The sequence below is a fragment of the Aspergillus caelatus genome (genome assembly GCF_009193585.1).
Source record: "Aspergillus caelatus strain CBS 763.97 unplaced genomic scaffold BDV27scaffold_32, whole genome shotgun sequence".
In the NCBI taxonomy this organism is placed as follows: Eukaryota; Fungi; Ascomycota; class Eurotiomycetes; order Eurotiales; family Aspergillaceae; genus Aspergillus; species Aspergillus caelatus.
Genome location: NW_022475295.1, coordinates 170,953 through 193,207, shown reverse-complemented (window position 1 = coordinate 193,207; position 22,255 = coordinate 170,953). Strand labels below are relative to the sequence as shown.

The 22,255-nt window shown below is 48.9% G+C and overlaps 6 protein-coding genes across 6 annotated transcripts; 3 read left to right on the top strand and 3 right to left on the bottom strand.

Annotated features, from left to right (window-relative positions):
- Positions 1 to 383: 383 nt before the first annotated feature.
- Positions 384 to 5,977, bottom strand: BDV27DRAFT_142618 (transcription factor TFIIIB subunit BRF1; the record flags this gene model as incomplete). Its single annotated transcript, XM_032069974.1, has 10 exons — positions 384 to 536; positions 593 to 722; positions 798 to 936; positions 1,007 to 1,123; positions 1,186 to 1,263; positions 1,312 to 1,327; positions 1,386 to 1,656; positions 1,730 to 2,028; positions 2,091 to 2,290; positions 4,060 to 5,977. The coding sequence occupies 10 exons, from the start codon at positions 5,975 to 5,977 to the stop codon at positions 384 to 386; spliced, it is 3,321 nt and encodes a 1,106-aa protein (XP_031930807.1).
- A 1,237-nt stretch (positions 5,978 to 7,214) lies between these two features.
- BDV27DRAFT_66984 (putative copper resistance-associated P-type ATPase) lies at positions 7,215 to 11,523 on the top strand. The gene has a single exon (XM_032077260.1). The coding sequence runs from the start codon at positions 7,565 to 7,567 to the stop codon at positions 11,327 to 11,329; it is 3,765 nt and encodes a 1,254-aa protein (XP_031930806.1). The 5' UTR covers positions 7,215 to 7,564; the 3' UTR covers positions 11,330 to 11,523.
- A 199-nt stretch (positions 11,524 to 11,722) lies between these two features.
- BDV27DRAFT_142616 (crossover junction endonuclease MUS81) lies at positions 11,723 to 13,632 on the bottom strand (the record flags this gene model as incomplete). Its single annotated transcript, XM_032069973.1, has 4 exons — positions 11,723 to 12,808; positions 12,859 to 13,268; positions 13,317 to 13,486; positions 13,541 to 13,632. 4 exons carry the CDS (start codon positions 13,630 to 13,632, stop codon positions 11,723 to 11,725), a joined length of 1,758 nt encoding a protein of 585 aa, XP_031930805.1.
- Positions 13,633 to 14,202: 570 nt separating this feature from the next.
- On the top strand, positions 14,203 to 16,674 carry BDV27DRAFT_169316 (DUF3292 domain-containing protein; the record flags this gene model as incomplete). The annotated part of the gene is made up of 5 exons (XM_032075001.1): positions 14,203 to 14,493; positions 14,540 to 14,749; positions 14,811 to 15,322; positions 15,381 to 15,608; positions 15,664 to 16,674. 5 exons carry the CDS (start codon positions 14,203 to 14,205, stop codon positions 16,460 to 16,462), a joined length of 2,040 nt encoding a protein of 679 aa, XP_031930804.1. The 3' UTR covers positions 16,463 to 16,674.
- Positions 16,675 to 16,688: 14 nt separating this feature from the next.
- Positions 16,689 to 17,653, bottom strand: BDV27DRAFT_169314 (SDR family oxidoreductase; the record flags this gene model as incomplete). Its single annotated transcript, XM_032075000.1, has 1 exon — positions 16,689 to 17,653. The coding sequence occupies exon 1, from the start codon at positions 17,637 to 17,639 to the stop codon at positions 16,689 to 16,691; it is 951 nt and encodes a 316-aa protein (XP_031930803.1). The 5' UTR covers positions 17,640 to 17,653.
- Positions 17,654 to 18,685: 1,032 nt separating this feature from the next.
- BDV27DRAFT_154743 (putative C6 transcription factor) lies at positions 18,686 to 20,900 on the top strand (the record flags this gene model as incomplete). Its single annotated transcript, XM_032072003.1, has 4 exons — positions 18,686 to 18,800; positions 18,911 to 19,043; positions 19,108 to 20,192; positions 20,254 to 20,900. 4 exons carry the CDS (start codon positions 18,686 to 18,688, stop codon positions 20,898 to 20,900), a joined length of 1,980 nt encoding a protein of 659 aa, XP_031930802.1.
- Between the last annotated feature and the right edge of the window lie 1,355 nt (positions 20,901 to 22,255).

Here is a 22,255-nt window from a genome sequence, read left to right as displayed (position 1 = left end):
TCTTTGTTAGTAAATACTTTGTTTGTTTGTTTTTAATCTACATTGGCATTGAATGTACACATAAAATAAAATTAATTCAGTTGCTTTTCTAGTTGATCGAGAACATTTGGGTGGCCGTGGATCTAATGAATAAATAATAGGTAAGTATTGAGAGGAAAGATCAATATATTGATCGGCTGAGTGCAGATCCGGATAAAAATGTCATATATCCCCATTTGTTTCGATGAACATCCTCCCCAACATTCCAGCTGCGTGCATTGCTAAACTATATAACTATTTAGGATATATTGCGCGCTATAAGAATACAACTATAAAGCCATTCTATTAACCCATAATCTTCGACTCATCGTAGCGAACGCTTCCCATAATGTAATCCATGTACCCTATTCCTTTAGTGTTTCAACACTCGTGGTGACGACAATAGGCTCCTTCCACTCTTCCGACGAGTCCAACGATTGTGGGCTCTTGTGCATAAATAGGGAATCGATCTCCTCGAGAGTGAGGTTGGCAGTTTCAGGGTAGAAAAAATAAAGAAGCTAAGCATGCTTGTTAGTTATTATGGAAGAGGTGGCCGCGGACGATTCTGGCTCACCGGCACGAAGACAAGGTTGAAGCACATGAAAATCAGGTAGCCCTTCCATGCAAGGTCGTTGATCAAGGTTGGTCCGATCATGGCCACGAAGAAATTCCACAGCCAGTTTGCCGAGACTCCGAGAGCTTGGCTATTTCGGGAGTATTCAGTTAGCTTTCACAAATTCCGCAGGGGCTCCCGGTTGGAATGAAGCTATTATGCCTACCCTTTCGCTCGGACGTGAAGGGGGAGAATCTCCGGCCCGTAAACCCATGGTATGCAGTTAATGGACGCGCCAAAGATGAGCATAAACAAGAAGAAAAACGGCACCGATGCGGTAGCTGCTGCTTTCTCCAAGGAGGTGCCTATTGAGAGTTAGCAAACCGTGAGCTCTCTGCTCCTCTGCCCAGCCATATCACAAGGGGGCTTACTTACCCTTGAAAGACAAAAGAATGGAGATCATCATCATACAAAGGAATAACCCGAAAGATCCCCACATCATCGGCTTTTTTCGACCCAGTCGATCGGAGTAGAATGTGGGATAGAACGAGCCTTGTGTAACGAGATCAGCAGACCTTCTAGATAAGCAGTGTTTAGGAGGAATGCTCGATTACCTATGACAAACATCACCTGAATCACACCCCCCAGAAGTAAGCTCAACTCCTTGTCAAGGCCCACATTGGTCTCCAACACTGTCATCCTCAGTAGTATTCAGGTTGCATGGGGAGTATGATCCTTACCTGTAGTGACATAGGTCTGGTTGAGAATCAGTTTATGTTGGGGGAAAACGGATACTGTCGGCTTCACAACTTACGACTATGATGTTGACTCCTCCCATTTGGTTCATGAATTGCAACCCGTAGGCCAGTAACACACGTCTGCCGGTGTGCAGCTCGTCTTTCTTGAAGATCTGGGACCACCTGTATTCTCCGCGGAGGATATCCAGTTGGATAGCTTTGGTTATCCCTTGCGACTCTTCAATTATTTTTGGGTCGTTCGCAGTGCGATCATGGAAGTCACAGAGCACCTGCAAGCCTTCGCCTCCACGACCTCGCCGGTATAGCCATCGAGGACTCTCCGGTAGCCTGTTTATACGTGAGATACGCGTTCAATAACATGTGCATGTAGACCACTGAGTTAGGTAGGATGCACACTCACCCGAGGACCATAACCGTCACAATGAGAGCAAAAATGATCTGGCAGGCGATTGGTAGCCGCCAATTTACGGGTCCTTCAACATAGCTCATCCCGTAGTCGAACCAATAGGCAACAACAATGCCTACCCCAACGGCAAGAGGTTGGCTACATACATACATTCCTCGTTTCCGTGCGTCGCACAGTTCCGATTGGTACACTGGCACAATACTGGTAAAAACCCCAGTGCCAATTCCAGTAAAGAATCGCGACGCCAGCAATTGTGCTGTGGAAAACGCGCAGGTTTGTGCAATGGCCCCAGCCTGCATGGAATGTTATCTGAGCGGTCTTTATGTCAGTTTGGACGTTGCAAGTGCAGACATACCACAATCCAAGTCATCGAGAACCACATTGTCCTTCGAAACCCTAGCCTATCTCCAATCATGAAACACACTCCTGTCCCGAGGAAACAACCTAGATTGTAGATCCCAACTATGATCCCAATGGCCGCTGAGCCTGGGTGATGTACAACATTGAGAAAGTCTTCATTCCCCACGATTCCGGAAAATACACCCTGATTGTAACCTACAAATGACCAACGCAGAAGTTAGCTTGCTGCAGTACAACAATGAGTTTGAAGTCTCGCACCAAATAAGACAAACGATATTTGGCAGGTGAGCATAATAGCCATCCGAAGGCCTAGCCCTCGGCCGTACATGTTAAGCTTCACCATGTTGTGAAAGAGGACACAGGGACAAGTTTGAGACAAGGTGACCGAGGAGTAAGGAAAGTAGCTGCCCGAAGGACTTTATATAGAGAAATTAGTATGCTTCAGTTTGTCAATCAGCATGCAAACACAGTGAGCTCCATGTAATCTGCAGTGGATCCAAGCGTATGTATTGGTGACGAAAGAGCTTCAGTGCAGGATGCACCCTTGCCCACTATAGATAGGTATCCCTCAATATCAAAAGTCCATACTAACCTTTTCTAGACGCGTGCAGGAGGGGCGTCCCATACCAGCCGGAGAAATTCCGCTCCTAACTTCTTAATAGGGCAAAGAGAGTAGATAGAGTCAGCCGGTAGATCGGCAGCATTTGATAATTCTCACTGCTTGATCATGATTCATGCATTCTGGCCTGCGGAGCAGGTACCCCTCCGCATTCCCAATGATCAGCAGATTCGGGGTCTGGACTGGAAAGTCTCGAAGCCTGTGAATAGACCCAGCTTGCAGGATATGGTGGGTTCCACTGGATATTACTTCCGGGTTCAGCCTGAGGTGCACCACCGCTGCACAGCGCAAGTCCCTTTCCGAAGGAGAATGCATAACTCTCGTAAACTCTACCCTTGAGAGCTATGACCTCGGCCGAGAGCATAGGAATAGCGCCTCTGGGAGGGCTGTTGCGTCACAAACTGCCCCTTGCCTGAGGGTACTGCGGCCAAGCGCATCCTTGAAGTGGATGGGAGAGAGTTAGCCTTCTACCTAGATGACATTAGTAATGATATAGCAAGCATACGAGTACGTTAAAAGGATACATATTGGATCCTTAACTGGATCCGAAGCACAGTGAGCATGGGGTACAAGAGAGGGGGATCAGTCTACAGTGACAACAATAGTAGTGGCGACTGTGGCAATTGTGATAAGGTAGAAGCTTGAACTTGGAATGAAGCTGTGACCATGGGTGACTTTTGGGAAACCGACGATCACACGTGATGGGTAACCGGAATGGCAGTTCCGAGTCAGGAAGGGAAGGAGTCGGGGGATTTCGTGCATGGCCACGGTTAGAGATGTGGACCTTGACGGAGGACATGGTGTTATTCCTTGGTCTTTTGGATGTCCCTAGGTTCTTCATGATGGGAAGTCGCTCATGATCAGACGCTGGCTGCACGAAGGAACGGTATCATCTTGATATTCAAGGTTAACCAAAATCTAGCTTGTCATTTCTCGCATCCAAAGGTATCTATCCTATTCGCTATACCCGGTATTAAACTTTATAAATACTAGTCACACTAATCACTGTCATAGTAGTCGCTTTCCTCGTCATAGTAATCGCCGTAGTGTCCTGCGAGAGCAGCATCCACACCATCGGGGTCTTCATCATCATCGTCGTACTCATCATCCGAATAACCGTTCTTGTCATCGGTGGCCGGCTCTGCGGCATTTTCCTTGGGGTCCGCCTGACCAACCTTATCCGTTGTGACACCGATTTGCTGAGTATGTTCAGTGACACTACGCGCGGGAACGGACGTTGGAGCCGGGGAGCCAGGGGCGTTAGCGCGAGTTGATGGAGTCGCTAGTTTAGCACGTCTCGAGATACCCTCTGGTTCAACACTGACGCTACGCCGTGATGCCACACTCTGACTGCGGCTCATTCTCTCTCCTTCCGCCTTGGCGGCCTCATCTGCACCCTCTTCGCCGAACAGTGACTCCAACAACCGATAGTTGATCTTCTTACTGAACCCCCTTCGTTCCAACATTCGACGGGTTGCTTCTGCTGGAGTAGAAGCCCGTGTGCTTCTTCCATCACCGTCTTCGCCGTCACCCTGTAGGTACGTGACGTCCCCTAGCCTACCGCGACGACGCTTGCGTGGTTTATGCATTCCGGGCTGGGAATCAGCCTCTTCCAAGGCCCGTTTCAAAGCCTTGGCCTGCTGTGTCCGCAGATAGTCTTTGTTCTCGTGCACCCAAATCCGCTCCTTGATCTCGACCTCGGCAGGGGACAGTAAACAGTTAGAGACCTCCGGATCTGAATCAAATTCGGCCTCATCGATTTCAGCGCTTTCGGACACAGCTTTCCTTGGTACCGTAGTACTCTCGATCATATTGGAGCCTTTTGTCAGATAGGCGGTCATCTCATTTTCGAGGGCTTCCTCTGAGGCGATTTGATCGGGAGTCGGAGTTGGTAGGGGTCGTGCCTTGGAACCTTTAGGGCGGCCCCTAGCTGGTTTACCCGGGTTTTCGCTGACTTCTGATGCAACCTCGCTCTCGATGGATGTTGTTGACGTTCGTCTCTCGCCATCTGCTGCTATCAAAGCCGGATCGATGGGAAGGCTAGGGATGGCAAAGCCATCCGCATCAACGCGTTTATGCTGCTGGGGAGCGCTGTTCGAGGGCGTTGTAGTGACATCAGTAAGATCTCCCTCAATATCCGCTGCGGTTTCCGTGGGTCTTCTTCTGAAACTCCGCGACGGTTTCCTCCCTTCCCTTGCCCTGGTGAAAGAGGGCGGATCATGGGCATTCTCCAGCTGCACAGAGCGGAATTGATCGACTGTCAACTCTCCACTTTCCGTTGCACCAAATTCGTTGAGACGTTGGCTAATAGTGATTTCAGTTACTTTGACGACGTATACAACCTCGCGGACTGTGCGCCGGAAGTTGTTCATTCGTGCCGCAAGAATCAAAGCAGCACCACAAATACCAGCAGGACGTCGACCGGTGGTCATCCAGTCGCGATTCATTCGTTGCACGATACGGACAGCTTCGCTGGCTACCTGCATCGTGGCAGCTCCAAATTCCAGCTGTTTGGCGAACCTATAAATCAAACTCTCTGGATCGATCGGATTCATCAGGAATACATTGCCACCTAGACGCAGCTCTTCCAGCAAAGCTTTATACGTTCGACCTAGCTTGAACACGTTGATCATGAGGACATCCGCAAAATCAATGAGCATTACGGTGTTACCGTCCTGCCGGCGGCAAGCGATGTAGAGACACACCGCAGCCACTGTTTTTGTTCGGCGACCTTGAATGAAGTTCAAACCAACTGCGAGCTTGAAAACCTGACCAGCAGCTTTTGAAGCACTCTCTGGAATGTTCAGAGCACGGGATAGCTGATTGATATATCGACTACCGTTTTGCTCAGTAATCTCTCGGCTTTCCGCACCACCTCCACGTTGAAAGCCGGGGCCATAACTGCGGACATGAGTCTGATCTTCTCCAACGAATGTACCTTGAACAATTGCAGCACCGGACGATGTCTCACCGAAAGTCACTTCGGAGACAATGTTTGCCTCGCTGATGACTGTACCACACCCAGAACAAACCTTCTGCCCGTCATCCTCCACAATATGAGGTGCGGGACAACCAGGGTTAGGGCATGTAGAAGTCTTCGGGTGAGTAGTCGGCTTGGCTGGTTGTGGCCGGCCAATTGGTTGAGGTCGTCTTATTGCAGCAGGATTAGGGGATTTGAGACTGGCCAGCCGACCCATCGGCGGTGCCCTGGGGCCAGCCTTCGGGGGGAATGGAGGGCGCATTCCCGGTCTAGAAGTAGACATGATACGCGTGGTTCGAGGATAAGTTAATGTTCACCAATAATCCAATTCCAAAGAGTTTCTGGGACGCAGGAATATATAAAGTAAGGAGGTTCAGAAGTGGAGAGGAAAGAAGAGTAAATGAGATCAAGGAGACATGCTTCCTATGAATGGGTCGAGGTGATTGATAACGGGGGTCGGGATCGGATTGATAGGACTTGGAGATGTGATGAATTGGTTGTAAGAGAAAAACGGATATATGATTTGTCGACGTTTAGAAGTCGAAATGTCGATATCAGGTGTGCTTGTAAGTAAAGGGACTTCAGTCCAATAGTGTAAAAAAAAGACGCCAACTTTACTTAGCGGCAAAAAAAAAATATCTTTTAAACGAAGTAGATTAGATAGATCTGCATCCGATTTCAATAAATAGATTGACACGCGACAGGCGATGCGTGGAGGGGGTGAAAAATTGGATGGCGACGTGATCAGTGCGAGCGACGACGCGTTGAAAAAGTCTTCGTGGTCCAGTGGGAGGGTCACGTGGTCGCAGTGGACTCCGGCATTCCAGTCATGTTTCCAGGAGGAGCCACCGTTCGATTCCCGTCGAGTTCGTCAAGTCAATTTATTTCACCAGATGATTGTTAGGGCAATAACATTCATCTGTACGGAGTAATCAACATGTACCAGAAGCATGACTTGCGAATGCCATGTGTATGAAAAGGGTCCGCCTGTCTATGTGTTAAGCCTTTGGACCCTGTTCATGCTCATCCAACATGAAGGTGGCCGTTTGCAGATATGGTTGTCTCTACCTGGCCATCATTCTTCTCCCCTTCAAGTCAACAAGTCAGACCAGGCGAGGTGATTATCAATCTGATAGAAAATAGTCTTTATGACTCATTTAATCTTATCTCTCCCAGTTGGGGCTGGAATCAAGATTTGCCACGGCATGTCATTGTGGACTTGACATTTGACGCTATTATCGCTCAACCTCCTGTCGGTATGTAACAGGCATACGGACGTACCGACACGAGTATTTTCTGTTCTAATCGATGAAGTCACTCGACCGAAGTTGACTAATGATAAAAAGATGTCCTGGTGTCATCCTGAATATTCGTCAATCTTTGTGGCGGTTCCATACTTTGGAATGAGTGATTTCTGCGTACTTTAGCGTCTCTCCACAGCTTCACGCACAAAAGACGCAGCCTCTTTCCGTGTAGTACTTTATTGCCAGCGTGCCTCCCCAGAAATTAATATCTAATTCTGTTTTTCTACTTTGCGCCTTTCTAATCATTTTAACATAACATTTAATCAGAATTAATGTTCTCGTCGCTCCTGCTGTCACCTTCGGACTTTTCCAGAAACATACTGCTGCATTCCTCGCTTGTTACAATTCAACCCAACAGGCTTCCCCCCATGTTGGCCTCTTCTAGCACGTCTTAACTAGCTGCCTTGATATTCAACACCTTCTCCTATTTCCCAGAGAATCAAGTTCTACCAGTTCTACCAGCTAGCTATTTCGCGATTCACCCTTTCATCAAGGGATGCTTCCTAATTCCTCTTTTTAAGACCTTGTTCAGTGCCCTGCAGCGCTATACTTCCAAACAGCATACAATGTCGCCAACATCAGATCATACATCTCGAAATCCTGCGGGCCAGGACTCAAGGCACCTCAAAAGCACTTTCTTCGTCAGTAACGTGCATTGTTCTTCCTGCATCGCATACATCACGGAAGTCCTCTCAGAACTATCTGGCGTATTTGGCGTTGATGTCACTATTCTCACTCATGAGGTGCGAGTCTCTCATGCGGAAGAGACCAGTCCTTCCACCTTAGCCCAGGCTTTGATTCAAGCTGCATTCGAGGTTCATCATGTAACGACTTGTGATGAAAAAGGCATGGTTGTATCTGACATTAGCACAACTTCGTGGCTTTCCAAAGACTCTGTGCCTTTTGCGACACAGCAGGCTTCATATTCTGGCTGCTCGACGCAGAATAGACACCTTGCAAATTGCGATGCCTGCCGGAAAGAGGAACGGCAAGGAATATCCGAGTTGCGAGACCTGTCAGAGACGGCTCCTACTTGGTCAAGGAATGAGAAGGATAGTCAATTATTTGGCCTCAGTGACGAAGTATCGGAAATTGAGAGTCTGGTACCCCGAAATTATGCGGAAAATTCCAAATCCCTGCAACCACATGACAGTGATGGAAGGTTCAATGCCCGTATAAGCATTGAAGGCATGAGCTGCGCATCATGTGTCAATACAGTCACAAATGAGGTTGAGCAGCTCGACTTCATCGTGGACATCACTGTCAATCTTCTCAGCAATAGTGCGACAGTCCTCTATAACGGACCCCAGTCAAACATAGAAAAGGTGATTGAGCATATTGAGGATATTGGCTTTGAAGCCTCTCTCGATGAAGTACAACAAGTAGGAGTGACTTCATCACAGAGCCGGAGCCTATCCTCTTATGTCGCCGAAATTGCTATCAGTGGCATGACGTGCGGTTCTTGTGCCGGGAGTGTTACACGAGGACTGGAAGAACTCCCCTTTGTGACAAAGGTTTCAGTTAATCTTTTGTCTCATAGCGGTAAGGTAGAGTTCGACGGACATGATCATATTGATGACATCGTGGAGAAAATCGAAGATCTAGGATACGACGCCTCGGTCACCAGTGTCCTACCTCAGGTTGGGGAAAGTCAAGATGGCGATGAGATCGAAAGAAGAACCGTAGCAATACGAGTGGAGGGGATGTTCTGTCACCATTGCCCAGAGAAGGTTCTTAACTCTTTGAAGGAGCTTTCTGGTGTTGAGCTTGATGATACACTATCTGTCAAGAACCCCATTGTTAAAGTCACTTATACTCCTCGCCCTCCCTCTCTTACCATCAGAGCTATACTTCAGCGCATCGATGAAGTTCATGATGCTTTCAAAGTCACCGTTTACCACCCTCCCAGCATAGAAGACCGATCACGAGCAATACAGTTGTACGAGAGGCGTAGGCTGCTGTCCCGTTTCCTTTTCGTTTTGTTAGTGGCAATTCCAACCTTTCTAATCGGGATAGTGTTCATGAGCCTTGTGTCGTCGAACAACCCGACCCGAAAGTATTTGGAGCAGCCAATGTGGGCTGGGAGTGTCTCTCGGATGGAATGGTCTCTTTTCATCATGACAACTCCCGTCATGTTCTATGGTACTGACCTGTTCCACGTGCGAGCTGCAAAGGAGATATACTCCCTTTGGCGACCCGGAAGCCGTGTGCCTATTCTGCGGAGGTTCTACCGTTTTGGTAGCATGAATCTCTTGATATTTGCCGGAACCACCGTGGCCTATATCGCTTCATTGGCCGTTCTGATAATTGATGCTGTCGTGGGAACTTCATCAATGAACAACAGCACGACTTACTTTGACTCAGTAGTATTCCTTACGTTGTTTATTCTAGCGGGTCGATTTATCGAAGCATACAGCAAAGCGAGAACTGGTGATGCAGTTGCATCACTCGGTAAGTTGAAGCCTTCCGAGGCGTTGCTGATTGTCAATAAGCGTGCTGCGGAGCAAAATGATGCTGGAGCTAGCTCTGGAGAAAATGAGATACAGAGGATTAATATCGAGCTGCTGGACGTCGGTGACATTGTTAGCATACCTCATGGAGCTTCACCCCCTGCTGATGGTGTAGTTGTCGATACCAACACTTATCAGTTTGACGAAAGCTCATTGACAGGAGAGTCGCGGCCTGTGAAGAAGTCCGCCGGTGATCCTATTTACACAGGATCTGTGAATGTCGGCCAGCCCCTAAAGATAAAGGTATCTGCGGTTGGAGGGACATCAATGCTGGATCAAATTATCGCCGTGGTGCGTGAGGGCCAGAGCAGACGCGCTCCTTTGGAAAGAGTTGCGGACTTACTCACATCCCACTTTGTTCCCATAATCACGCTTATAGCCGTATTGACATTCGTCATTTGGCTTGTGCTGGGTGTTTCTGGCACCTTGCCAGATGACTATCTTGATGTTGCACATGGTGGCTGGGCCTTCTGGAGCCTGGAATTTGCAATCGCAGTGTTCGTGGTTGCTTGCCCCTGCGGCCTGGCGCTCGCTGCTCCTACAGCGCTCTTTGTTGGAGGAGGACTTGCTGCCCGACATGGTATATTGGTCAAAGGTGGAGGGGAAGCTTTCCAAGAAGCGAGTCGCCTTGACGCTATTGTATTCGATAAAACCGGTACCCTAACGGAAGGAGGAAGTTTAACAGTGTCTGACCATAAACTGCTCGTTACAGGCTCTGAGGAATTGCAAGTAGCATGGTCCCTTGCCCGAAAACTGGAGGAAAGTAGCAATCACCCGATTGCTCATGCGGTTTCAGCTTTCTGCAGTGGCAAGGAGTCAGCTAGTATACTCAGCTCTGATATCGAAGAGAGACCCGGCCAGGGAATGAGGGGCAGGTTTACCGTGTCTCTGGAGGACAAGGCCGACAAATCGAACAGGACAGCCCAGTACGAAGCAGCCATCGGAAATCAACGTCTCCTCCAAAGCTTGACTTTACCTCGTCTCGATGGCTCCCAACTTTCTATGCTTCTTTCAACCTACCAGACGTCAGGCAAATCCACCACGATCTTGTCATTGCGCAAGGTCGGCCCAGGGTCTTCAAATGATTCACATTTCACCCCAGCAATCATCTTCGCAATCTCCGATTCAATCCGACCCGATGCTGCTCAAGTAATTTCACAACTTCAAAAGCGCAAAGTCGACGTATATATGTGCACAGGAGACAACCAGACCACTGCCCACGCTGTCGCCGACATGGTAGGCATCCCCCGATCTAATGTCATGGCCAATATTATGCCCGCAGGAAAGGCCGACTTCGTCCGTCAAGTTCAAGACGGCGTATACCCCCCAAGAACCGACTCAGAAGCCGAGAGCCAGAGAAACGAGCAAGGTACGCGATCAATCGTAGCCTTCGTCGGTGACGGCGTAAATGACTCGCCTGCTCTCGCGGCTGCAGATGTCAGTATCGCCATGGCATCCGGGTCGGACGTTGCCATGAACTCGGCAAGCTTTATCCTCTTGAACTCGGAACTCGACACTATCCTCCAGCTAGTTGTACTTAGTCGCCGGGTGTTCAACCGCGTCAAGATGAACTTCGGTTGGGCCGTTGTTTATAACCTCTGTCTTGTACCGGTTGCCGCCGGGGTGTTCTACCCCATTGTCAATGGCTATGAGATGAAAGTTATCGGGGCCGAGACCGTTATGGCTGACAAACACTGGAGACTGAGCCCTGTTTGGGCTGCGTTGGCGATGGCCTTAAGTAGTATCTCTGTGGTCTGCAGCAGTCTTGCTTTGGGGATTGAAAAGAAGACCATCAAGAAACTTCTTGGCCTGGATAAATGAATGACTATTTATATGGCTATAATGCATCGATGTCAATTTAATACTGGTTTTGTGGCTTGTGGGTTTTGTGATGTATGTTATTCTATATGATGCAGGATTTGTTTATGGATGGCTATGCTTTATGATTTCATACCAGTTATAGCATATACGTCTTTGATAGGCTTTATTCTTAATTTATTGCTTTCATGAATTTACTCTGATTTTGTTTAGGTACAGCTATCCGGCACTGAACTGGTAAGGCATACCATGATATGAGGTACTCGCCAGCGACCTTAGTTGCAACTTAGTAGAAGCCTGGTGTTTACAAAGGCAAATATCAAACTGACACCATACTGCAAAACAAAATTTCTTTGAAACTGCTATATCTCCTGACCTGCAGCGCAATCTAAAGCATCAGCCACCTTCCCCCCATACCTCAGCGATCTTTTTACTAAGCACCTTGGCCACCTTTTTCCTCCCCACAGCTGACGACAGCCGATCAGAAACCATAGTCTCCCTGCCCTTCTGATCTAACTCCTCAAATGCCTGTATAAAGGCTTGCGGAGTGGGCCACCGACGTTGGATCTCAAGGGCCTTGTCGCCCGTCACACCACGCGTACACATGAGCATTTTCAGGAATACATCACGGAGGGAGAGAGACTCTGATTTAGAAGCCAAGGCGGCAAATGTGGGGAAGGTTACAGCGTATGTAACAGAGGGGGACTCGGCTCGAAGTTGAGTAAGAGCATTGAGATATGATTGCGAGGAAGACAATTGGCGACTAGGTATTAAACTGAGGGTATGAGACGGAGGTCCATCTTGTGAATCCGGGGTAGCGTCCTGTGTATACATTTTCCGGAGAAGAAAGGTCATACGGGCCAGATAGCGAATCGTATCATCCAGGTTCTTAGTTTTCTTGACGAAGTAGCCGTTAACGACCTGCGTTGAGGCGATAGCGGAGGCGACCATTTCCTGGTATTTCATTGCGATGGCGCTATTAGCCTCGTAAGTGACGGCGAATTCCTCGATGAGGTAGATGACATTTTTCATCCCCGACCGACGGAGACGGAACTTTTGTTCGTGGAATCGGCCGTCTTTGATCGAGCCGATAAGATCGTCGAGTCGTTTTCGCTCGACAATGTAGTCAAGCATGACTTCGTCGCCTTCTTCACCGTACTGCGAGAGGAATTTCGGGTCGTGGAATTTGGCTACCCACATTGCATCCCCGAGTTCTAGTGAGCGCACTTGTGTGCTAATGCCCTTCTTACTGAGCTCGTTGGAGATGTAGTCTCTGTCTGTTGACGTTCGGACTTCTCGGGTGTCCAGGACCAGCTGGACGGTGAAGCTGTCGGGGGGTAGGGTGATGGGTGTTACTGTGGTATCTTCTAGGTTGTTTCCTTGGTTTATTGGAGGGTTGAGGATTGCTTCGAGGTCCTCATTGCTTTCTTGACGGTGAGATTCTGGACCACTGTTATTGGAGTTTTGGGCGCCGGACGTATCCTGCGTATGTTAGACTTCTAGTATACATGGTGATTGTTTTGCTCTCTTACCAGTTGATTTCCCAAGGACAGGGTGTTTTGGTTTTCGGGAAGGGTTTTCCTGATCCGCTTTGCAACCTCCCATCCTTCTTCTGTAAGAGCATACTTTTTCAAGGGATGGCCGTGGTCATAAACTAGGTCTTTCTGGAGGAGTGTTTTCATCGAGCTCCACGCGGTAAAGAACTTGCCTGGATCACTTGGTGCTGTGAATGAGCTGTCACAGTATGGCTCTGCCCTGTCAATCAACTGTGCTTTTGTCAAGCCCTGAGAGGAATTTTCATCGAGAGTGGCCAGACCCAGCAGAAGTGCGTAAGGTCCGGACCGTAACGCTGGCACATAAGGTCTTGCTTTCCGGGGCTTTTTCGCCGGTTGACTCTCTGATGCACCTTCGCCTGACTGTCTCTTACCGTTTGCTGCAGTTGCTGGTATTAGAAACCTGTTGAGAGTTTATTTAGAAAAAGGAAACCTACCGTTGTTGGGATGCTCAGGCATTGGAAGGCCATTCTCCGCACAGTGAGCTTTTAATTTCTCGGTCAATCGGTCACATAATTTAGGGCCAAGGCCATTGAGCTGCTGAGCTTCTGACGGATGTTGAAAGACTAATGGACATGCTTTCATCGACTCGTAGGCCTTTTTGTATCTGAGCAACGCGCATCAGCAGCAGACTCGTCAAGCGAAACCTGGTTATACTGACACAGTCACTCCTTTACTGTTACGTTCCTTCGCTTGGTCCAGCCATTCTTTGATCCACCCCAAGAGAAGGGGGTTCGCACATGTGTCGCTCATAGTTCCTTGGCCTGGCTGGACGCTAAGCGGTGCAGATGTGACTCAGTTCTCTCTACGCCAAAGTAGTACCTGAGATGGCAGTTAAGAAAAGGATAAAAATGCATGCACCTCTTGCCTTTGACACCTACCACACTGCCATGCTTTTCCCTCCAAAATGGAAGCAGTAGTCAGTTGGGGACAAACTGAGAGACGACGCGATCCGATCTCACGCGTATTTCCATTTTGGGATTTAAGTGTGGCTTGAAAGCGGCTTTATGTGGCGGTGCAATGAGCTCTTCTTCCAGATCTATGCCTGATATATCTGGCACTAAATGACATCAGATTAGCCATGAATTGCTGAGTACTCCACTTATGGATCAATTACTACATTAAAATGATCATTACTCTGTATCATGCAACAGGACCCACTCTTCCAAAGTTCTGAATAGTGTACTCAGTAGACGGAGGACGCTTAAAGAAAGGATGACGTCATCCTCACGGCATTGGTTCTATAGATCTTGACTGAGGGTCCATGCCTTCTCTTTTTTCAACAAAGGTCCTCCATGGCATTGATGGTTAGCACCATATAATATGTCAGGACAAGGTTTCACTGACCCCCTGCCTGCCCCTACAGCCGGCTGGGACAATGGTCCATCAAGACTTGAATTGAAAGAGAGAGAGAAACAAGGCCAGCTTGAAGCATTTGGACCTACAGATAGCCATGCTCTTTCCCAAGTCGATCACGATGAAAAAGGCTTGGCCCAGAAAGCCGGAGATACCGATGAGGTGACAGATGTGGGATGGGAACACGCCCCTCAGGGCCGGATCGTGGCTGGCCTGTCAAACGAGGACCTTTGGATGCTTATCAGACGGTTCAACAAGGTATGCCATTCGATACCAATTGATTCCCAGTGCTGACAAAGGCCAGCAAATATACTATGTGAAGGCCGTGCCAGATGCTCCGTTACAAAGGCTAGATCTCAACCGTGCCGAAGATGAGCACTTCTCCCCAGATAAATTGCGGGCGACTCTTGAGCGTTTTTATACAACGATTGTTGTGTCATTGACTGCATTTTACAAGCACATTGTCAGACTACGTTCGTGGAGGGAACCTCGGCGGACAGGAGTGTTTTGCGGAGTATGATTTCACCTAGATTGTACGTGACTGCTTCCTCAAGACTGACGGTATGGCGTTTTAGGTATATTTCCTTGCATGGCTCCTGGATTTCCTAGTGCCGACAATATTCTGTTTTCTAATTACACTGGTCGTTTACCCTCCATGCCGGACATGGCTGTTCCCACCTGCGCCTATCGCTCTCGTTGATAGCAATACCGGAGGTGTACAGAAGCCCAAAGCTGGTGTGCTAGGCTCTCACGATAGTGTCACCGGCGCACCGGAGAAAATGAAAGGCGAGGCTGCTGAACAAGAGGCCAGTAACTTAATCACAAGTGCAGCGACTGTGGCAGTGGGAAGTGTTGCTGGCAAACATGACCAGGGGACACCTGAAGGTGCTCCCATGGAGGACTCAGTTCCCGATGCCATGCATACTGTCTCGGAAGCAGCAGATGCGCAAACAGCAGCCCACGGGGGAGTACCGGATAGTACTCATGATAAGACTAGGGAGCCCATGAAGGAAACAGTCCTCAACGGCGCAAACCTAGGCATGCGTATACTGAGTGATATCATTGATATCTATGAGAAGCTCGGAAAGTAGGTCTAATCCGCTTCAAAAGTTGAGCGGACTATATCTCTAACGTGGGAATGATAGTGCCCTGTCACCAACCCCACCATTTTCGTCTACAACCCCGTATGTCCGCTTAGCGAGCATTTTATCACTTGGGCTATTAGGGTCAATTATTACCTCCAGCTACGTCTTTGTCAAGATGGGTACTTTCGTGGCAGGGTTTGGTTTCTTTGGAGACCCGGTTTTTGCTCGTCTTACTGCGTACTTGAATCGCAAATACCCAGGCTGGATCAAGCTCCTTGAATTGGAAAAGTAAGTTCCTCATGGAGCTAACCTAACCATCACTTTTCGCTGATTACTCCACCAGCTCCCTCCTAAAAGGAGTTCCTACAAACGCTCAACTAACTTTAACCCTCCTCCGCATCGGCGAAAAAAATGCTGCCCCCCTACCACCACCTGCTGCAGACTCACTAGATAAAGCGCCCTCTCACCCTACATCACTTAACCCCAGCCAAGTCAACCTGGATGCGTCGGCAGGAGAGATAACACAAGCAGCTGCACCAGACCCCTTAGCCCAAGCACAGGAGGAAGAGGAAAATTCCCAAGCAAACAAGCCCAAGAAAACAATAGGTTCCCGCATCGTCGGCTTTTTCCGAGGAACAACCGCAACGGGCATTGAAAGCAAACTTGCAGTCGACCGGGTCCGGGCAGCTGCAGGATCCGAGCATGCTAAATCCCGACTTGGAATTCTCAGCAGGAAAGGAAAAAGGCCGTTACCTTCAGGACCGGTCCAGTTTGACGCTCGGTACAAGGGCAGCCGAGGAGCTGTGGTAATCGACTCGGCGCTTAATCCGCCGGTGATGTATTTCACGACGGATCCCAGTGCCCTGTCGGGTGACCAGAGGCTTGAGAGTAGGGAAAAGGGGACCGTATCATTCAGTATGCCTGTAACTGATATTAGGGAGCTGCGGAAGATTGGGGGATTTGGATGGAAGGGGAAGTTAGCTGCCGGATGGGCGGTGGGGAGTAAAGAGGTGGTTGACGGATTGGAGATTGTTGGGAAGGACGAAAAGAAACAGCATTATCAGCTTACTGCTATGAAGACGAGGAACCAGTTATTCAATCGCTTAGTAGCGATTGATGGACAGGTTTGGGAAAGCTATTGATCACTATAGAACACATGCTAAGATGATCTCAGGTCTGGAAGTAATCGAAGAGCCAATGGGTTAATGGGCTTCGACTATAATTGCCCCGCGACTTTGTGGATACATGGGGGATATGGATATGGTACTTGTTTCATTGTTCTAATTATGTTCTATAGCAAGTGTACTGCATCGGGTAAAATGGCATGAACATCATATCAAATTTAACATCCTCCGCGATAAGCTTTCATTACTGGGTTGTTTCCAGCCGGTAATCCCTAACTGCTTGTTCGAACGACGAGTCACGCTTAAAGCCCAATGAGATGGCTTGCTTGTTGTCGAATTGCGTGGGCCATGACTCTAGGATTGGCCTGAGACTGGCATCATCCTTCTCTTTCAATAGCGCGAGTTTGTCCTGCCCTCCCACCTTTGCCAGAGCATCCATCATTTCCTGAATTGTAACGCAGATCCCCGGCACATTGATCTGACGAATATAGGGAGGAACTGAATCAGCCGGTAGTGAGAGCATGAGGACTAAGTTGTAGACGAGAGTGCGCGGGGAGCAAAGCCATGATTTGAATGATCGGTCCTCAAGCGGAATGATGCACTCCTCTCCGTTCAAAGGCTCCCGGATCATTCCTGAGAGGAACGAAGAGGCCGCAGCCGTGGGACGACCAGGTCGAACGGATATCGTTGGGAAGCGAAGGGTGAAACCAGTGATGAACCCACGTCTTGTGTATTCGTTGATGAGCGTCTCGCAGATGATCTTCTCTGCACCGTAGGATGACTGGGGGGTAGGAATGATGCTGTCGTCCACCACTTCGGGAAGAGGCTGGCCATAGACAGCCTGGCTAGAGGAGTATATCACCCGGACACCGGGACAGGTTTTGCGAAGAGTTTCCAGTAGGACACGAGTGGCGTCAACGTTGACGCTCATGCCAAGATCAAAGTTGGCTTCGGAGCCGGACGACATGATACCGTGGAAAGCATAAACAACGTCTAGGGACCTGTCCACGACAGCATCTGCACCTTTGAGGAGGTCTGAGGTGATACTGCGTGCATTTTGGGGATATTTGACATCCTTCGGAATGGGTGGCTCGTTGATATCAGTCAATGTAACTTGATGAGAAGGGTCGTTTAGGAGCTCTGTTGCGAGCAATTGACCGATGAAACCTGCAGCGCCGGTGATAAGGATATGCATGGTGCTAATCTTTTATAAAAAAAAACCCTTGAGAAAATATAAAACGAATTCTTTCTACTCAGGCTCGAGCGAGTTGGTTCATATAGGGCAATATCATCATTCGTCTTCGGTGGGGTTCGGACTGGCCTCCGCAGTCGCATCAAGTCCGAGGTTCAGGAACAGCTCTCTCCACAGCCGGACTTGTGCCGGGCTGTTAAACGCCGCAATATGGATGGTATTCTAGGGACTGCACAAATTGATACCTTTTTGCCATGGCTTTGATGTGCAGTTAGTTTAGTACTAGAGCTCCAAGTCGCGAATTTGCGTAGCTTTGCGCTCGTGCGCATACAGTGTAACAAATCACCCGGGCATGCAGATCAGCAATAGCCTACGTGAGGGACGGAGAAAAAAAAATATTAATAATGACAAATTATCAAAAAAGGTGGTCCCAAAAATTCCCATTATAAACTCAATCCTATTGATCGTTCTCTATTTATTTAAGTATTTAACAGCTGGCAGTCTTAACGGTTCCTTTCCCCGGAGTTTCCCCAGATTTAGCTGCCCCATACAGAAACTTTGTATGCTTGGGCTACAAAACATTGTAGAATCATAATCTTCAAGTCGCATTGAAAGTCAATAGAGGTCACGGAAAACTTGCTGGTGAAATATGTTCAAGAAGAATATTGCCATATCTGATAAGAATGAGAAGCAATGGGAGATCGAATGTCCCCGCGCGCACACGTTGAAGCGGGGTATGTTTACCTCGCTTTCTCCTACGGGAGGACCTAGTCACACCACTTTTCCTCCTTTTCTTATCTTCAGGGTTCAGGGGAATCTCTCTGTGAACACTACGGAGTATTTTGCTCCAATTTCTAGATGTATCGCATCGGACATCCAATCGAATCATGAATATACGATTAGCGACAATTCCACCCTACAATAATTAGCATAATCGCTCATTCCCCGCCCATCTCAGTCGCGTCGCATGCCGACTGCATAATGCCGGAGCATCCCCGACCAGTCCTATTCACTCTTAGTCACAACTATCAATTCACCATTTATTAGCTATGAAGCGCTCGTCCTCTGATGCGGGCCTGGTGTCGCCCCGACGAGATGATCGTCATCCCTCCACCGTCCCTGACGGACGACCTCCACCACCGAAGATCTCCAAAGCCCGCGCCTGTGAGTGTTCCCGTTGAACCACCGAAGAGACGATCTATAATGAGATAAAGCGGAAAAGTCGCTTGAGGCCTAGGGAGACGGGATTTATACTAAGTCACAATGGATTGCAGGTGCGGAGTGCAAACGTCACAAGATACGCTGCGAGTTCAAATCGGGGGAAACAAGCTGCAACAAGTGCATACGCAGCGGAATCAAATGCATCGTCAATGACTTCTCGCAAAAGTTTGTTGACGACGATGGCATGTGAGTTAAATTCGCGCCTAGAAAACGATGCACTGTCGAGTTCCTGTTCTTATCTCTGCGACAGATGGAAATCACAGGCCGCATCCACCATCCAACAGCTTCAGGCAGCCGTTTCGCATCTCCTTCGCCATGATGGCTTACCTGAGCTTTCATCATATCCAACAGGCGATGCGCAAAATGGTCCAAGTCCAGTCGCGTCCCATCATGAACATAGACCCTCGCTCGATGGATCGCAGTCTATCTCTAATCACACTAGTCAACACGGCCCGGGTGTCATTATGGACGTAACTCGGGAGCCATCTCAAGAGCCAGACCTACAAGACCGAGAATTGGTGCCGGCACCAATGCGTAGTCTCTACGAGGTTACTAAGCTGCGTAACTTACGGAGCAATCTTATCGAGCAACCTAAGTTAACCCTGCTAGAGGAGGACTTCATTTCACGAGGAGTCCTCTCTATTCATGAGGCTGAAGAACTGTTTGCATATTTTAGCCGGACAATGAATCAGCTGCTTTGGGGAGGAATCATCTTGGTGCATCGGGATCTCACCTCAGTGCGACGAGCATCAACGTTGTTGTCCGCGGCAGTTCTCACCGTCGCTGCACTTCATATCCCCAATCGTACTGAAACTTTAAACCGATGCTACCATGAATATGTTTCTCTTGTATCCAGTATGTCCCTGACGCGGGCTCACACGTTAGATGATGTTCGTGGTCTGTGCGTCGGAGCGTTTTGGCTATCTGAATTGAGCTGGAAGCTTTCTGGACATGCTGTTCGTATTGCCACGGAGCTTGGTTTGCATCAGAGCTATCAAAAAATGATCCGGGGCCATAGTGACCAGTACGAGCGCGCACAGCTCTGGTATCTACTCTATGTCTGCGATCATCATTTTAGTATTGCATATGGCCGACCTCCGGTCATACACGAAGATGCAGCCATCAAGAACTACGAAACCTTCCTGCAGTCTCCCATGATTGTACCTGGTGATATCCGACTGCTGGCACAGGTGGCTTTGTTCATGATCCTGACAGAGGCTTATCGCATGTTTGGGAGCGACACTGAGCAGGCCCTGACAGAGGAGGACTTCGGTCAATTAAGAGTCTATAATGTGGCGGTTGATCAATGGCGGCTTCTTTGGCAGCCGCGATCAGGTAAGCCATGTTAAACTCCCACCATCGAGGCGCCAATATCTGACCACCATTTGTACTTTAGCCGATAGCCCTTACGTGCGGACGTACCCTTCGAAGGGGGTTGTGCTACACTACCATTTTGCAAAATTTCAGTTAAACTCACTCTCTCTTCGTGCCCTGTCGCCGTCCAACACACCTGTCTTCTCCATGGACCGCAAAGAGTCCGCTAATATCGCTATCTCGTCCGCCATGGCCTGCCTAAATATGGTGCTCGAAGAGCCGGACATTCGGGACGCCATCGTGGGTGTTCCCATCTTTACGCATACGATGGTAACCTTTTCAGCCGTTTTCCTTCTGAAGGTCGCGGTCAACTGGAATTCGGCCTATCTGAGCCTAGATGGACGCGAGGTGCGGCGGTTAGTGGAACGCGTCATCGAACTGTTGAACTGCGTTTCTGCAGGGGAGAGGCATCTGACGAGGCATATTGCGCGTGGCTTGGGAAAGATGCTGGATCGCTTTGATTCTTGGGAGACGGCGTGGCAAGGTGGACCGCCAGCGGGAGGACCCGCGGAGCGAAGTAGTAGCGAAGTTCCAGGCGGCGCGAATGCCATGGCACAAGGATTTCCACCGCCAGATCTGATCTATGACATGGTGGGCACATACGGATTTGGACTGGATGAAAATTTGCTGGACCCAAGCATGGCCAACTTTGAGTTTTTGGCGCACTGATAGAGTAGTTTGTGGATAGTGAGTGATACCCTGGGTAAAGGGTGACGTACATACCTATATAGTAATGTATCCGTATATACTTCTGCTAGACATGTTTCTCGCTACCGTAGTTAATTGTCCGTATTATGCTTAGTTAGGACTAGGATGGTCTGTGCAGTGTGTTTATTTGTTGATGCGCGAATCATCCGGGGGAATTCAGAAATAGTATCAATTTCATCCGTGCACCAGACACTGTGCTTGAATGGGACTAGCCCCGGAGGTGCCATGTTGGGGTTAGTCTATTTTGAGAATAAGAAGAAATTCAATTCCTGACATCATGGTGGTTGCTATTGCGACTAATGCGACAATATTGCCACGGACTAGATGCTCCGAGCACACTCAGTACCTGTAATATGTTTACCGAGGAGTAGGTGGACATTGTTACGGTACCGCACTACCAAACACTCCTCACTTTTCCCTTCAATCGACCTGTCATCTTACCGTCACTTTTGCAAAAGACTAACTTCGTATTACTCCAGATTCTCTTGGTTCCTCAGTTCGCTAACAAAGCCCGGGGGTCCCTTGGAACTGCAGGGGTCCGATGAGATGCAGACTCCATCCAATCCTGTTTCAAAACAACAGATCAGCCCAGGCATCGTCACAAGGGGCCATCTCTTATGCGCACATCATTGAGGGCCTAAAGCGACGTCATCCGATAATCTCCCATTGCAACAAATGCGGCAGCTCTCGCTCAGGTTCACTTTAACTCTGCTGGGTCTTTTGCCCCAGGTCCAGGTTTACTGCTGACCGGAAAGCTTTGGCTGCTTCCCCCCTCCTTCTCTCACCCTCCTTCCTCCAATCGCTGAAGTAAGAGTCCTACTGCTCACCCATTCCGTCCCCTTCCCCCCCTTCCCTCGCCGACTGAGGCTTTAATCTCCCTCCTGCTGCCGTGGGTAGTACTTGACTTCCCCCCATCTGCCCTGTCTTTTATTTCGTCCTCTCCCTCTCTCCCTTCCCATTTCCTTTCTCTCCCTCTCTCCTATCTATCATCCTTCCCTTATTGCTACCTTATTTCCACTCTACTATCACAGCGCATCAGCTGTGTTGTCAAGATATACACGCGCCATTGACCTGGCCTCTTATCACAAAATCGCATTCATATCTTCTATCCATTTCCACTCTACTTAGCTTCCAAGACCATCATGTCCACCCGTAAGAGAAAGCAAGAAGCCGAAGAAGAGGAAGAGCTCCAGGCGCTCCCTAGTGACGAGAGCGAAGAGGAAGAAGAGTAAGTTTGTATTGCGATTTTATCTCCCTTCATCTATGCGCCTCCGCGCGTCCATCAACGCCCTTTCTCCTCACCATCCTTATCACCC

What these genes read in the sequence shown, in the direction of transcription:
- BDV27DRAFT_66984 (XM_032077260.1), top strand. Translation starts at nt 7,565, where the DNA reads ATGTCGCCAACATCAGATCATACATCTCGAAATCCTGCGGGCCAGGAC.